Source organism: Pyxicephalus adspersus, chromosome 1, assembly GCF_032062135.1.
Source record: "Pyxicephalus adspersus chromosome 1, UCB_Pads_2.0, whole genome shotgun sequence".
Taxonomy (NCBI): domain Eukaryota; kingdom Metazoa; phylum Chordata; class Amphibia; order Anura; family Pyxicephalidae; genus Pyxicephalus; species Pyxicephalus adspersus.
The window spans coordinates 30,374,469-30,391,874 of record NC_092858.1 but is presented as its reverse complement, the minus strand read 5'-3'; the positions used below and the strand labels follow the sequence as shown (position 1 = coordinate 30,391,874).

General features: G+C 36.6%; 1 protein-coding gene across 1 annotated transcript in view; it reads right to left on the bottom strand.

Moving 5' to 3' along the window:
* Window positions 1–11,199: 11,199 nt before the first annotated feature.
* The window catches only part of CRYL1 (crystallin lambda 1), a 67,417-nt gene continuing 61,210 nt past the window's right edge, over window positions 11,200–17,406 (bottom strand). Inside the window, exon 8 of the mRNA XM_072405120.1 lies at window positions 11,200–11,503. Within this exon, the coding sequence (XP_072261221.1) occupies window positions 11,390–11,503 (114 nt within the window). The 3' untranslated portion in view covers window positions 11,200–11,389. The remainder of the gene's footprint in view (window positions 11,504–17,406) is intronic.

Genomic DNA, 17,406 nt, shown 5'->3' with positions numbered 1-17,406 from the left:
GATTATGTAAACCGATCATAAGATTTGAGGTTTCAAGATCAATTGGTGAGGCTCTGTGAACTTGGAATAACCGAATATTGCACCTGTGCGGTCTGAGAGATTGCATCTGTATGCACACAAGAATTGGGAATCAAGTCTGGGGTGTAGAGGGTTCCCAGGTTCTACCTAAATGTCCAAAATACGCACCTACAAGTTCAGTGGTGTTTTGTGGAAATTATATCTTGTCAACAAGGGTGGATTAAAAAGAAGTTTCACTGACCCTTCCTGGTACAAGCAAATAGTTTAATGGCACATTATGTCTGATTTATTATAGCTCCCCAAGACTGGAGAAGATAGACTATCATGGGTGAACCTGGGTGATCCAGCAAACTGAAATGGATTTAGTTTATGATCTAGTAACAATTTTAGGAAAACTATTCATGGATTACCCAAGTTCACCCAATATACTCATATATTCTCAAGTTTTGGAGAGCTTCAATAAATCAGGTCCAATGCTATGCAGCAGCATCAATGTTTAATTCATACACAATACAATTTTCATCCAGATCTATGTTTCTTGTAAATGACCTAACATGTGCAACTGTAACAACAATGTCATGGAAAATCACACTTTAACTGATAGCCAGGCCATGCATGAGTTGACAAACCTTTTAAGATTAACAGATATATGTTGAGGTTCTGCTGGAAGAAAACATTCTTAGATCTCTTTAAGGGTTGTATTGGGATATGTATGTAGACCTTGTAAGAACTTGGTCAAGTGAGTAAGTACATATTATACAGCCATTTTCATAGTGTAACACTTCCTATCTTGTTTTTATAATCTGGGGCCGATAAATCAAATATAAAGTTTGTAAATATAGCTACTCAGCTACAAGGTTTTTCTATACATTTCTCTTGTTAGTCATGTTGTCTATCTAAGCTGGTGTGTAAAAAGCATTGGTAAATTTGGAACACTTCTTTATATTTTGACCCAAATCCATTCTGATATTCTTTTTCCCATATCATCCAACCACATCTTAACATATCCAACCCAGTGTGAATATCTAAAATCTAGATTGATTCTACAGAACGAACAAATCCCTATCTGTACAGATAGCTTACTGTCATTAAACATCGGTTCAATTGTTTTTTTAATTTGGTTTATGTGCTACACTACTCTGGTACGAAGCTGAACAGGAAGTGTTACGTGGAGTATGTATTAATCAATGAGACACAAAGAACATGTTGCATCTGGGTCAAGTTATTGTGTGAATGTAGTTTGCTAGGTCATTATGAGGGAGGGGTGCAGTCTGTTGCATGCAATTCATGGCTTATGCATTTTTTGATATATGGAAATTCCATAGTATACATTTTATATGTCTTCAGAGAGTCCAGTGTGAAATAATGGGGGACAAGGGGAGGAGTCAGGCAGATGTTTGGTCACACACATACATGTTTATAATTTGGGGGTATTAAATAATTTTGTAGCTGACACATGCTGGAAGTTTTTTTTTGTGCTTACTGACATAAATTTCACTAACGCTGAGGGTTACCGGTATTTTGTGTCCACTTAAACCAGTAATACCAACACCAATGTTGAAATGCTCTTAAAATACGAGAAGCTCATATTTCTTTATGAAAATCAGTTCTAGTAATCAGGGAGGCTGCCATGAGAGTAGAGGCGTTTTCATTTATGTATATACATGTTTTTATATGTGAGTTTGGATTTTTATATATGCAATATTTATAGTGCATAGGCATGTGTGAATTGTCAATATATTGTATATTGTAGTGTTAAATACAGAGCTGTATGAGTTCTAAATTGAAGCACGTGTTGGCAGTTCTTTAGTTGTGTCTGTTTACTCATTAACACGTAGACACCAATAGTGCAGAGCACAAATTACTCTTCCATCCTTTATTTACAATGGGACATAATGGCAGAAGACTCAACTGCAAATGAAACTTAAATCCAATGGCTTTGGTATTTGAAAACAATTCCACACCAGACCAAGTGATTAAATGAAGCATTGTTCTTTTTAAGGCCACCATGCAGTGAAAAGTAAAGTTTCCATAAAATAGGTTATCAAGTAACTCGAAAGAGTGATAATGGTCTCTTTCCACAATAGAACTGCATTAAACATATAGAGGAAACCCCTGGAATTACCTTTAAAGTGTTTAAATGTGTTTACACTGAAATCTAAGGTCACAGGTAAACAAGGTCTGAAGTTGGTGTCAAGGAATGTATAGGAGATTGAATATACTGTGTATTTAAATGGTCAGTGAAACACAATAGAAACCAACAGAAAACACTGACCAAAATACCAAAGGAGGTATCAGACTTCAGTAAGATTTGATAGTAACGTGACAAGTCTGGCTTGTGTGATGGCTTCCTTGTTTAAACATTTCCTAATTATCCCTAAATGTTGTAACACTGGGGTGTCACTTGTGTTGTAAAGATGATTTAAATATACTCCTTCACCTTTAGTGGAGAACTGTGCAACATCCATCAATGGGTGACTATTTAATATGGATAGTGTATACTAGATCTTTACAACTATACTGACACATAACTCTTACTTTTCCAGGTACTCTCCGAGTTTTCCAGGTTCTATAAGTTTTCATGGTCATCATATGAGGTCATATTGGTGATCGTATGGGGACCATATACCAGCTGCAATGTTTAATATTTAACCAGATATTTGCCACCCTAAAAGTAAGATTGCACAAAAATCTACAACTAGTTTATGGACACCTTGGGAATCAATGTCATAGTAATCACCAGTAGCCATTTCCTGTACAGATCATTTTGGTAAGTTCAGAACCTACAAAGAACCACACAAGGGGCTGTTAGACAGTCCATAGACAGAAGTCGTTCATGTCTTAAACCCATATGATCCTGCTGGTTGGTTGCATGTTGAGAGGGGAACAATGGCATCCAATTGGTTCTTCCTATACAATTAATTTTGGGGTCTTTACACAGGATGGAGACAACCTGTAGCTATGCATTGTTTCCCAATGTTTATCTAAATAGCACAGGCAGTGAGAATACTAGAAGCAGAACATTTTATAGACTGGATCAGGTTCAGGAGAACAAAGTGTATTTTAAAAGGTCACTCATTATTCAGTGGCTATTCGCATTAGTTTCATAAGAACAATTGCCTGTGGTTCTTATCTACCACACTTCTTCTTATGGTCACCAATATAGATTTATTAGTAGTTGGGTGTCTGTAGATGGGTGTGTATATGTGCTTATATATCTACAATAGACTGTAGAGTGCAAATCAAAACCTGCAGTGACACAATGAGGAATGTATGTTATCACAGAATACATACTGATAACACAGAACTTTTAACATTACAGGAAATCTGACTTTTTACATTTTTTATCAAGAATGGTTTTATTTTCATGAGACGGGATGCTTGCTCCATAGATGGGCAGCCTCAAGGTCAATAAAGGAGTAAAGCCCTGACCTCAGATCTTGCTAGAACAGTTGTTTTATATTGTTTTCCAAGAAGAATATAATTAAAAACCATACAAAGAGCAGTATTTGACTTAGAACATTAGTGGTTGCACTTGCTTTAGGCACACTAATCACAATGAGAGTTGATTTTAGGATTTATCTTACTGGGTGTTAGGAGTTCTGTTGGAGTGTAGGCCACTCTTCTCCCCCTTCAGAAATAGGTTCATCATCTCAGTCTGCTCCTGAACCACCTGCTTGAAGAATATAGCAGAATCTTCAGCCAAACCAAATATCACACTAATCATAACTTGGATTACAAACATGCACCAATCGACCGACACTTCTAATATTCTATTGTAATTCTGTGGGGAGCAATCCATTTCGTTTTTCCAAGGTGCTTTTTTTCCATTTTGGTTACTTTATGTTGGTTGTTAAGGAGCACTTCTTGCTGAATTTTCATAGGGGGCATGTGGGGCATGGTGGAGAGTGGCCCCAACCAAACTCATTCCCACCAAATTTTCAACCAATATATCAATCAAATACCTTTTTTTTTAGATTTGTATTACATGTAATGTTTTAAAGAATCTAACATTTAATCTTTTGAAAGTGTCTACTAGGTTATAGTCGCCTAGTTTTGTTCAAGCCTTTACTTGTGAACCAATAAGTAGATAAAACTGTATTAAAACTGTATATAATTAAAACTGTGTTGAAATGTATTGCAGAGATGGAATGAATATGTTTTTTTTTCTATTTTGGCCAAACATGTTGCAGGAACACAGGTCCTTAACCTGTGTTGTACATTTCTCCCAGCACGTTTCTCCTAATAATCTCTCCATTATGTTATATTGTATTATTATATTATATTGTTATGAGTAATTCACTTTTCACAAACAACTATTTCATCATGCAAGCAGGAAGTATCAAATGTCCTTTATGTTTCCTATATTAATACATCTACTTTGATTGTAGAATTAATTGGCATGTCTGGCAGCTGTGATGTAATATATTTCCTTAGCAGAATGCAAATCCTCGCTATATTATTATTATTGTTATTAATAATAATAATAATAATAATAAACATGACTTATATAGTGCCAACATATTATGCAGCTCTTTTGCATTACTTATGTTTTTTTTTATACAGAGCACAGACATAAAGAGAACTAAAGGTGATCTCCTACACATACAAAAGCAGCTACAGCAGAGATCAGGTTAATCCCCTTGCCTGTCAGTCATAAGACATGTGTGCTGCAATTTAATGACACCCCTACATACAGGTTAGTACTCCTGGTGAGGTCCACTGACAATTTTGTGTGTAATTACCAGAAAGGAAAAATCTGCAACAAACATTTCTGTCTTTGTTATTGTTTAAGGGTTCCATTCACTTCCTGATAAAACAATGTCAGCAGGACAGGAAATGAAAGTAAGTTTGGCTAATTGGGTTCTGGATAGCAAAAAAACAAATCAAAACAAAAAACCCAATAAAATTAGCGGTTTGAACTCTGAACAGAAACTGTAACGCATTGGGCTCTATTTTTAAAACACAGAATCTGACATTCCCTGATGGGAATCAATTACTGCCATTAAAACACATGGACCTGAAAGATTCCCACAAGGCGATATTTGAGAGAATGTCAGATTCCTTGGTTTATAAATAGAGCCCATAAACTGATTAAAATCTCTGCAGACAGGTTTAAAATGCTACTGTGTATAAGCAACAGATCTACTGCAAAGTGTGAAAGCAGATTTATTTGTTACAGAATCTGCAGTACATGCATTGCCAGATGTAGATTTATCTGGGCATAAAAGCTTCCATCTGATAGACAAGACTAAACAAGGTGGTTTATTTGTTTAGCAACACTTTTTTTGCTGTACAAGATGTTTGTCACAGTTCTAATATAACATTGACTGAAGGATTATATTCATGTGAATTGTATTCTAGAGTCAACAATACACTGTATGGCCAATAGGCATTTCTGTTTAAATACTGTGTCTAACTACAGTGATGCAACCATTGGCAAACAGACTTTTGCTGTTCAAAAATTATTGGCCATTTTTGTTTCCAGTTAAAAGAAAACAAAATTGTGGCACAGTTGTGTCCCGGTCCCACACAACATACAAATACAAATACTCCTTAATGCTACATAAATTTGGAGGCTTGGGCAAATTCATAGGCATGCTGGAAAGAAATTGCTGGTCGTGCATTGCCTCTGGTTCAGGGACAGGAGCTGGCATGGTTGTTGTTGCCGAACATGAACTGCAGCATCACATCACCTATATCTGATCTGTAAAAGTGGAGTAGTCCTATGTACTAAACGGCCTCTAGAGTGCCTTGGTATGACAACACTCTTCTACAGAATCATTGTATATTCTAGAAGCTTTAATTTCAGGAAACCATCATTTCATAATATATTTTTCCACACCAAAAGGTTATCACTTTATATATCTAATAAATGCAGGAGCATGCAGACTCTACTGGTTGCCCATGTATATGGTGCACAGTTCATAGCACAATGCACGATGGTAGCTGCTTAAAAACCCATACCATCAAACTGGAATTACAGTGCTGTGCACTGAATGACACTCTTAATCATCCAGATGCAAAAATGTATTTCTTCATTTCTTCTTTCAGCTTGGCTGGGTGACTCAGACATGAGTTTCTCCATTACCTCCCCACCTTCTGATCACTTTTATCAGGTCAGTCGTCCCACAACGCTTGCAAATAGTCAAAATGGTTTGAATCATCTCTTGTTAAACCACAGTTTCGCATGGATATGATCCAAGCTAATAAATGCAAACCCTGATGTGTAGGTGATGTTTGTGTTACAACACATCCCAAAGCATGATGCAAGAAAAAGGTCAGCTAGGCAATTCTTCCTCTCAACTTCTTTTCAATCAGTGGTAAAATTATGCTAAGTGTACCTAAAAAAAATGCCATCACTTAATAGATACCTGTCCTAGTACTTGGGTACTATACTGGGTATGCTTCATGTATGCACCTTTCCCCCCTATGATGCAGCTCGATTCCTTAGTGGCCAATTACAGAGTGTTGCCACACCGTGGGGGTACTTAGGGTGCACAATCAATTCAGATTTTTGCTATGGACATAGGATAAGGAGCAGTGGGGTAAGGTACCAGAAAGTTCCTAATATACCAGGGTGTGTAGGTTCAAGGTGTAAGGCACTTAAGGCATTATTGTAAATATTGTTACTAATTAAATCATCACGACTCTCTCGTTTAATTACGTGCTGCTTCCTGTAGTCATGTAAAAGTGTAGACCATAAACCAGAACTCCTGCTGTACTCTTTTTTAGGGTTTTGGAGATCTGTTCAATTACACCATTTTCTCATCCTGTTACCACCTCCCTGGAGTTTTTCCTGCCCATTAACATCCTTTGAGACTCTCTGCATGGATATAGGCTCAGCAAGACACACCATCTCCCAATTATCAGTAGCTTTGATAGTGGGACATCCTGACTATCTGCCTACCTATTTACTTAAGAAAACAATTTGAATTTCTTTCTCACCTGAAAATGTTTCACATATAATTACATTCACTCATACATACCCAAATAGCACCATTTACTAAGAAACAAACTATATGCTCCTCACCAGGTGGTACTAAGTACCCTTTCACATGCAATGAACCTGGGGATTCTGATCTCTGCTGATGTCCCTATTTAATTGTACTGCACTGTGTAATCCTGTTTATTAATAATATTAATAATAATGGTACAGATCAGGGATCTCTTCCTCAAATGTTTTGGTACTGTCTGAAAATATAACTGTTCTAGAAAAGGGTCAGAGAGATCTTAATTAAAATTACCGATTTGCAGATCTCTTTTGAGTCTGTTTTTTTTCTCTTCTCTCTCTTCTCCATCTTAAGGATTTCAAACATATAGCATACCGATTTCATTGATTATACATTGGCTGGATGAAGCTAAGACTTGCAACCCTGCTTTATTGCTTCAGTCCATGCCTCCCACAGTCATTCTCTAGAATCCAGGATATAACTTTACTTATGCCTTACTTCTAGCCTGGGAAGTGCAAATAAAAAATTTCTACAAGGAATGGTTCTATTGGATTACTTTTTCCTGTTCTCTGGGATTATGTGTTGACTCTGAATATTAACATTCAACAGATAATAGACACAAAATAATAAACAATAGATTTCTGGGCTTTCACTTTTTGATATTTATTATGTTAATATGGAGTTGTAATGCCTTTTTTCATTCCTTTCTCCCACCCATTTCCTTTCTCTCTCTCTCTTTTCTTTTGCTCACCATTTATCTCTCCATTCTGTTTTAGAAATACTGTATATAAAAAAACGGGACTCACAGTGAGTAATTTAAAATATACAAATGGTATGATTACTTACCAGGTTTGATGTGTAAAGCTAAAACCAACCTTGTTTGTTAGTTGTTTTTTTTTTTATTTTTTACTATCTTTGTGTTTACTAGTTGATGTAGGATGTCTACTGAATACTAAATATAATATATTTCAACTGATTGTTTTTACCCGTCTAAGTACCTTAATAAAACTTGAAATTTAAACCAGAATTCCATTTTTGTTAAAGAAAAAAAACAACCTCTCCAGACTAATCTAATAACTGGCAATACATTTCACTAACTGCAGATTTGTATCTTCCTTAGATCTCTGTAAAATGAACAACCTTTTTGCAAAAGTGACAGCACTGTGAAAACTAAAGCTACGTACACACTTCCAATTATTATCGTTGGAAAACGAACGACGAACGATCCTGCACGATATCTACGAACGATCGTATAGCACCGATCTTGCACATAGAGATAACGACACGATCGTTCGTAGATATTGTACACACAATAGATACGATCGTTTGAGCGATAGAGGAACTATGTGCACGACAGGAAAGTGAACGAACATTCGTTCATTACGCATGCTCAGCCCGTGGACGATCAATGAACGACCGTACACACGAACGATGTTCAACGATCGTCGTCCAATACGATCCGCCGGTCCGGTCGTTCGTTTCCAACGACTTTCCTCGTTCGTCGGCATCGTTGGTTACTTTTTTACGAACTATTTTTTGCCCAATCGATCGTTCGTCGTTCGTTTTGAACGATAAAAATTGAAAGTGTGTACGCACCTTTACTCATCATCCCTTCCAGGCATGCAGGACCCTGCAAGTAGCTCAAAAAGAAGCAAAGTAGCCAAATTTTGAACAACAATTTCAACAAAATAAAGTGTGAGAATGCCATGGGCACATTTGTATAAAAAATACAGTTGTCTGTAGAAGGAATTAAAAAGCCACATTTTTTAATATCAATAAATTGCAAAATAGCTTGTATGTTATGTTGGATTTCTTTATTCTTTCTTTAAAATGGAGATACAGGTAGTCCCTGTGTTAAGGACATCAGACATATGGACGACTCCTAGATACGAACAGGGCTTCCCTGCTTTCTCCTGTGCAGAACAGGGGCTTTAGGAGGGGAGGGGACAGTTTTCATGACTTGCAAAAGAAATCTTTTGCTAAACATGGCTGAGGTTGTGTGGGTACCGAAATTCAGAAATTTCACTTTGCATAAAATGATAGACAACCCATTTATGTAAGGTAAAAAGTTGTCTTTTTTTTTAGGTGCAACGCCTTTTTTAAAAAAAAAAAAAAGGGTGCAGCACTGCCCCCCAGGCAATTGAGAATGAATAGGAGCGCAAAGCTCCCCGAGATACCTACGTCACGTATCCCGGGAGGCTCTTGGATGCTCCTCCTGCGCATGCCCAAGCATCTCGGAGCCTTTTCACGCAAATAGAAAAATTTGCTGATCTCACACATGCACAGCAAGATCAGCAATTTTTTTTTGTCATCCTATGTCACCTGATCTCGCGCCTAGGTCAGGTGACGTAGGATGAAGAAACCGGAAGAAGAGGAGAAGATGGCCTTGGGACAGATGCTGGGACGACGTGGGACAAGATGCAAGACACCCTCGAATGGATCAGACTGCCCTTTTTTGGTAGTTATAGGTTTATTCCCTCTACATATTAATGACCAAGGCAAACTCAGTTGTGCAGTTGTTTATTTTTGCATATTAAAGCACAGTTTGCTTCACAAGTTAATTAATGTCAAGGCTCCATAGGGGTTTTTATTTTTTTTTGTTTTTAAATTTGTTTGTGAATAAATACCAGTGAGTATTTTATACAGTAACTGTATACCATGCTGCCTAATAATATGTTCATACAAACATCTGTCCTAATTGCATTTATTATAATATTGTACCTGTTCCGACTTACATACAAATTCAACTTAGGTACAAACCTACAGTCCCTATCTCGTATCTAACCCGGGTACTACCTGTATGTACCTATAAGGTGATCACATCTGCTATACAGGTAATTCCTTGGGGAATAAAAAACAAACAAACAAAAAAAACAAAACAAAACAAAAGACACTTCTGCTACCACTTCTTCAGTGTTGGTTCAGTCATTAATGTGCTGGTGGAAAACCAGTCAACGAATACCATTTATACATTTAAAAGCCCTGTACAGATTGCTTAAAATCTTTCATATACTTGAAAATTAAATTCTTGTGGCGGGTATGACTAAACTTGTTGATTACACTGCAAAATATGACCATCAGTAACATACAAGCGTGTCTTAACTGAAACATTCCTTTGCAGGAATTATTCACATCTTTGAACATCTTTGACTGCTTTAGTTTTGTATTCTTGAGAATTTTTCTCAACATATTTTTACTGGGTGGAAGTTGAAGAGCACAAGTGGTTTTAAACCAAACATGACCCTTGACAGGTATACTTTGACTGCAGACAAACCTGGGCCCCAAGGTGTAATTGAGGACTACAATGGCACAAAGTTATATTATCTGTGCAGCTAAAACATGAAATTAGTTGAAAGTAGAAAAAATATTATGTTTTCATCAATCCCTGGTCATTCCAGATAAATGTCATTTGAACTCACTGAGCCAATATGCCAGAAAAAGTCTAGGGTTACCTCATCTCATCTATAGGGAAGCACCGCTAAGGGCTTACCAAGTGTGTTCGTGCTACAAAAACAGGGAAAAGTGACAGCAAGGACAACACCTTTAATTCCTGCTAATTATTTCCTTTTAAATTACGTTAACAACATCCATCCCACAGAAATGCTGGCTGCCTTAAAAACTGGCACCATTTCATACAAAATATTAAAAATAAAAAATAAAAGACGCTAACAATGGCAATCTCTTTTATGACAGATTTACTTCAATATCCTGATGGCCCTAGTCAATATGCCCAAGTTCCAAATGTAAAAATAAATGAGATTTTACTGAAAGAGAAAAGTCAATTTTTTTTTATTTAAAAAAGGTAATCACCCAATAAGAATTGTTAGCTTTATGCTGCACCTGAAAGTGCTTGCTTGCATTTATTTTTAGCCAGGTATCACTGCATGAAAATTCTTTGTCTTGGAAAGCTTGCTATCTCCAAAAATGTATTAATATGGAATCTATCATTTATGCTCTGCGTTTTGTCAGGACAGAAAGTGTGGAGAAATCTCTCTAGTGGGTGGTTCATGGCTGTCAAAAATGTGGGCTTTTAAGATAGAGTAGACCTAAAAATCACCCATGAACTGCAGCATCAAATAACCTATACCTGATATCACTGTATAAGCAGCATAAAGTTATGTTCTAAGCTACCACCAGAGTCTTGAATTATAACATATGACGGTATAGTGCTACACTTGCTTTCTAACTGGAAGCAGCTGTGCTTTGACAAAAACTAGATCACAAGAAATTTTTCATATCAAAATTTTATTCCTGTTCATAAAGATTAAATGCTGCAGACTGTGATGTTTGCCCATGTATTCTGTGCACAGTTCATAGCACAGTACACTGCAATACTCTGGCAGCTGCACTATAGGCTCATGCCAACAAACTGGGATTAGCATGCTGTTCACTAAATGACACATCCAGAGGCTGACACTTTATTCTTTCTTCATTTCCTTCTTTAGCTTAGCCAGGTGGCTCAGACACGCATCTCTCCATTCCCTCCGTGTCTTCAGCTGATTACTTTTATCAGGTTGGTCATCCCATAATGCCTGCAAATAGAAATAAAAATGGTTTAAATTATCTCTTCTGAACTACAGGTTAATATGGATATGATCCAAGCTATTAACTACAAATCACGGCGCACAGGTGATGTTTGTGTTACAACACATCTCAAAGCATGATGCAAGAAGGTCAATTAGGCTTCTATTCTCTTACAATGTAACTACTTAATATTTACACGCTGCAGGCAGCCATTTTGTGAGATGTCATAATATTTATGTAAAAAAAGCCTATGTTATTATTGATAATTAATTTCCAAACAGTAATTACTTTTTTTTTCCTGAGTGAACCTAAAAAATGTACAGTCTCCGAAAGAACATCTATCCTTTAACCCATCTTTTCTCCCCACAGTACACTATCCACCTTCCCAGGGCTTTTATTCTATATGTCTGTGCACATATGCCTCTGATCAGCACTGCTGCCCTCTTGACCAACCCAGTACCTATCACGGTGCACAGGTAATTTTTCAGAAAAAGTAAATTTTTGCACAGATCTTTTTTATAGACCCAGCAGACATCAAGCTCAGTGAGTAAAATAGTGGACGGTGCCTATTGTGGAGTGGAGATGGGTTTAGGATTTTAAGGTGTATAGACAGGTGAGTCACTTGGCTTTAAAGAATTATTTATTTTCTTTATTTATATTCTTTCTTAAGGTGTGTTTGATTCCCGACAGGATATGTTACCTTTTTGTGTTTTAATCATAAATAAACTATAAGTTGAACAGAAATGCTTTGTGCATCTTGCTGAATTTGGGGGGGGGGGGGGGGGGACACTAATGGTCTTCAGCTACCATTTTGCTTTGCTGGGCTTCCACCTGGTCCCTGATTAAAATTTGCTTGATTGGGGAGAGTCCTCTTTTTGTCTCATTATTTCTACTTTCAAATATGCAGGATTGTCCTGCTCCTACTAATTTAGTAAACAATTCAGATGGGCCTACTTTATTATATTTACAATTAAAGGATGGTATGGATTAATGGATGGATGATAAACCAATGGACTACATTATAGTTCAAAATACTAAGATTATACAATTAGATTGTAAAGTATTCCAATAGCTTACGGCTTCCAAGAGACTGGCAGTTCCACTGATAATTCAGGGCGGTTTTGGTATCTGTTGTTGCCATAACTGGGGACAACCAGGACCAAACATTTCCTCCTTATCACTGCTCAAATGTAGATGGTGAAAAAAATCTGACAGGTGTAGTGGCAGTGATCAGTTAATGCTTTGAAATAGGACATTTAGCTAGTTTAGACAAATATCACAAAATGCCTCAACAATAAAGGAAAAGGAAATAACCATATTTAGTACTAAACACAGGTAAATACATATATTTTATATCAGAGTTATTCCTTCTGTATACATGCTTCTTTATTCAATGTGTGCTTGTCACTGTTCAGACCACAATTATTGGGCTACATTTGTTTCCACATAGAACACTATCCATCTCCTATCCACAACTTTATCTCTGAAATCTTTTGACAGTGCCTTGTCACCCAATATTGATATGCTTTAAGGTGCACTGCAAGAATTCTCCATGATTAGCAGTTTTCTTTTAGCTGAACTAATCAAAACAAATACTATACTGATTGGTAGAAACCAATTACTTAGCTTGCTGTATGATGGAGACGGTAGTAAAGTCTGAATGAGTTAATTATATTTATTTATTATAGTTTTAAATTATTTTTAAATTAATTTATTCCAAACAGTTGTTATTATATCTGTCACTTGATGTCATAAGGGTGCGTACACACGTTCAATATTTGTCATTGGAAAGGATCTATATAAAGCGCCATCCTGTTCCAAGGTGAGGGGAGGGAGGAGAACGACGGAGTGCTCTCCTCTCTTCACTTTCATAACGATCAATCGTCGTTTGTGGATCCGCCAGGATGGGTCCATGAACAACGAACGACAACCGCTGTACACACGCCAGATTCTCGCCTGATAATAGCCCTGAGGCGATTATCAGAAGAGAATCATCTGATGTGTGTACGTAGCCTAAGTTTTGTTAAGTAAATAGAGTTGGGAAATTATTTTTTGTGTGTATGTTAATTTCAGGCTGCAAAGCTACAAAAGAAACAAGTGCAAGCCTTTATTACTGTGAGATCCTTACATTTGTTTAAAATGACTGTAACAACATCCAAGCCACAGAAATGTGGCTGCTCTGAAAACACTGCTCTGAAAGTCACCATTTATTGTAATTTATTTTAGAAAAAAAATAAAATTGGGAGTTTTGCAAGATTTTGATGTTGGTGAACTTTTCAACAGCATTTTTTGGTACAATAGATTATGGCAAGTATGGCATATTTATTCTTTCACAGAAACACAAACTGGACAAAAGAACGTTATTTTACTTTAGCCTCAATTTTGTTTTTAGGGTATTATGTCCAAAATACATTTCACAAGTCATTGCGTAAACGTTAAAAAAAGGTGTTAAAAAATGTCTTGGAACTTCACTATAAAAGAAAAATAACAAATCAGAATCAAATCAGTAAAAAAAAGGCAACATATTGTGGACAGATGAGCAAATTATGAGCGGCCTTCATTGTGCTGCAGCTCTACAAGCACTTGTAGAATGAAAAGTAAAAGACCAAAAATGGCTCAAATAGGAAGTAAAAACTGTAGATGTACACATAGCCTTACAAAGTGTAGAGTAATTGCCACTGGTGACCTACCTGTGAAAGGTACCATTTATGTTCATCCACTATCTCTAAAAAGTATGCAAATTGGAAAAGTCAGAAGTCCTTATCTGCATACTTGTTGGGTTTGGTGGGAGAGTTAGAGTTGCAGTATTACAGGAAGGCAACTACAAGTAGAAGTCGTCAATTGGAGCCCTCATGTTTGAGGGATTTGACAGGGTAACAGGTTCCCTTTACTCAAGTAATTTCTATATTCTCGTGTCTTTAATCTTTAACCAATGCTGACTGGTTTGAAATGAGGGTAAATGGGATTTCATCATAGGTCAAGATAGTTTTCTGCTTCTTGATTTATGTGGTTGGGGGGGGTTAAGGAATCTATCAAGTTAAAGTTGACCAAGAAAATGAATTGGAAATTCAAGATGAAATGATTTCTTTCAGTTTTACTTGAGTTTACATTCACAGTGTATATGGCATGTGCAGTCTTTTTCAGTTTCTATAACAGCTGCACTGTAAGAGGTGCCAGGGTCTGCATGTTTTTAATGACTTTTAAACAGTTCCCATCTTACATTTCATTCCTAGACTATTTACCCATGAAGAAATGTTGGCAGAGCCTCACGCTGCACCTGCAGGTGCTGCACCTACAAACAGGTATTTGTGCAATGTAAAAAAAAGAAAAGAAACCAATACACCTGAAAAATATCTGGAACACTGGACTGTCAAATGTTTGAACCAGAAAAATCAACTTATTAAACAAGCAGACCCTGCAGATTATGCACAAAGGTCCAAATGAGCAAGGTGGCCAATCAAGGTATGGCACAGGAGTCTTAACATTTTACATTGAGAAGTCACTACAGAGACAACAGACTGCAAGTGGAGGATGTTCCAGTTCTTGTGGCACATACATAGCTCAGCTGGCTCTATTAATAATAATTTCAAAGCTAAGGATGTTAATGAGGGCACGAGAGTTGTGTTACATTGCAGGAAGTTGAGGTAATGCAGTGAAATGTACCATACATCACCCCTAGAAAAGAAAAGTGGAAAGCGAATATGAACATCATCATCACTGAAGAACTCCAAATAAGTACAAAGATAAAAGTGAGTCTAAAAAACCATCATGCCAAGTTAGGCATCAACACAGCGATTCCTGATGAATATTTATATTAAACATGGATTTAAAAAAAGGAAAAATTCAGGTTTCAGAGGTATAATGTTAAAATATTTTGTTTCCTCCATTGGTTTACAACTAATCACATGCAAGTTCTTGCCAGAACTCCTCCTAGATAATCATACCTGTGATTCAGTTGCTAGAACTCCTGCTCCTTGATAAATCTACCTATATTATATTCTGTATATTCTGTAGAACTGGTCTCCCTTGATAACCACACCTATTGTGCAGTTACCAAAATCACTTTTCTTCGATAACCAGACCCATGGTATAGCCTTAATGACCCATGGTTCCACCCTAATAACCACTTCTTGATAAACAAAATCAAGGTGGGACTGGCAGACCCTCTATAATGATCACACATGGTGCAATTTATAGAGTTTCTCTTTGCTGAATGCTTTGCCACTGGATGTCTCACTTTTCCAATCATATGTAGACCTGTCAAATGCAAAAAGCAACAAAAAGTAAATCTGAAAACCACAAGACACATTTAAGTCTATAATGTGATCCCTAATTATTGTCATGGACATCTACATCGCAAAGAGAATACAAATTTTAATACGTGGCAAGCATCCCAAATTTTTTAGCCTACGTTTCTAAGTTTAGATCCTTTCACCCCATTCACCTTTTGTAAGGAATGTTTGGATTTTGGAGACTGTTTTAATTATAAGGGTACTGTATATGTCCAACGTAATAATTTAGAAAGGTTCTGACACCCATTTAAAGACATAACCAAATGTCAAATTTTTACTTCAAACCTGTCTCTGCTGCCTGCTGCAAACCATGATTTTGCATTTCATGCAATAGGGAATACAATAACATAAATAAAAAAATATATATATATTTTTAAATGATAGCATACAGAATTAATATATACCAAACAAAACCAAACTGGGACATTTAAAAAGCAGAACGAATCACCACAAATAAATCAAACAATTCACGCAATTCATTATAACAATTCTAAAAACAAATAATTAAAAAGCTTTCATATCACTCTAATGTTTTGTATGTATGTCAATTCTTGCTCAATGCGTTTCTCAGGCAAAAGCTGCTTCTTCAGGAGATTAATTTAGATCCAAATACATATATGGCACAAAACACATATATAATACATTATTAATATTAATAATTAACAGTGATATAATATATTTTCATTCTTATGAAGAATAAAGAATTGTGTGAATTGTTTTATTATATTTGTGGTGCTTTGTTCTGCCTTTAAAGTCCCAATTTGGTTTTGTTTGGTATGTATATGTGTTAATTAGGGATGTGGCAGTATGACTTCAGTATTTTCCCCAGAAATATTTTTAAGCCAGGTGGGAAGAAGCTGTAGGCAGGTGGCATCCCTTGCATTGTGAACCAACTTTCCAGTAACCACCCAAAACTGCTGGGTGGCTACTGAAAAGTGCTAGGTGGTGCACCTGGCTAAAAGCGTCCGGGGAAAACACTGAACTTAATATGTAAACCGTGTTGGACGCCTAATGTATTGTAAATACAGGATTAGTATTCATATGCCTGCTTAGTTCTTCAAGAAATATCACCAAGAAAAAGAGGCACTGGTCCAGAATTTGCCCAGACCCACTGAATGCCTTCTCAAATGTGTTCTCTTCTGTAATCCTGAATTATGAATGGCTTGGGATTCTTTTGGACTCTTAACTGCACTGTCACATTACATAGCACAATTTCTAATATGTGCAAAGCATACTAACTCACTAATCAACGGATCAGTTTACCTAGTTTACAGGGAATGTTTAGACTCTGGAGAATGCTTTAAATTATATGTTATATGTATGTATCTAACGTTATATTTAAAAAGGGATCTGTCATCTCTACCAACCAAACAATTATAAAATCTGTGAATAATAGAATCCTACCTTTCTTCCAACCTGCTCTGTTAATGCAGAGAATGTCCAAATTCCTCCCAAAAGGGAATGGAATTATATTGGATCGGTGGCTATCAAGTATGGAGTGTCCAAAAATTGAAAGCAGAGGACAAGGGGACTAGTCACCAGTAGTACTGCCTGTGGTCTCCCTACACATGGTCCTTCCACCCATTATTGATTTACCATGCTTCACTCCACACTCTGGG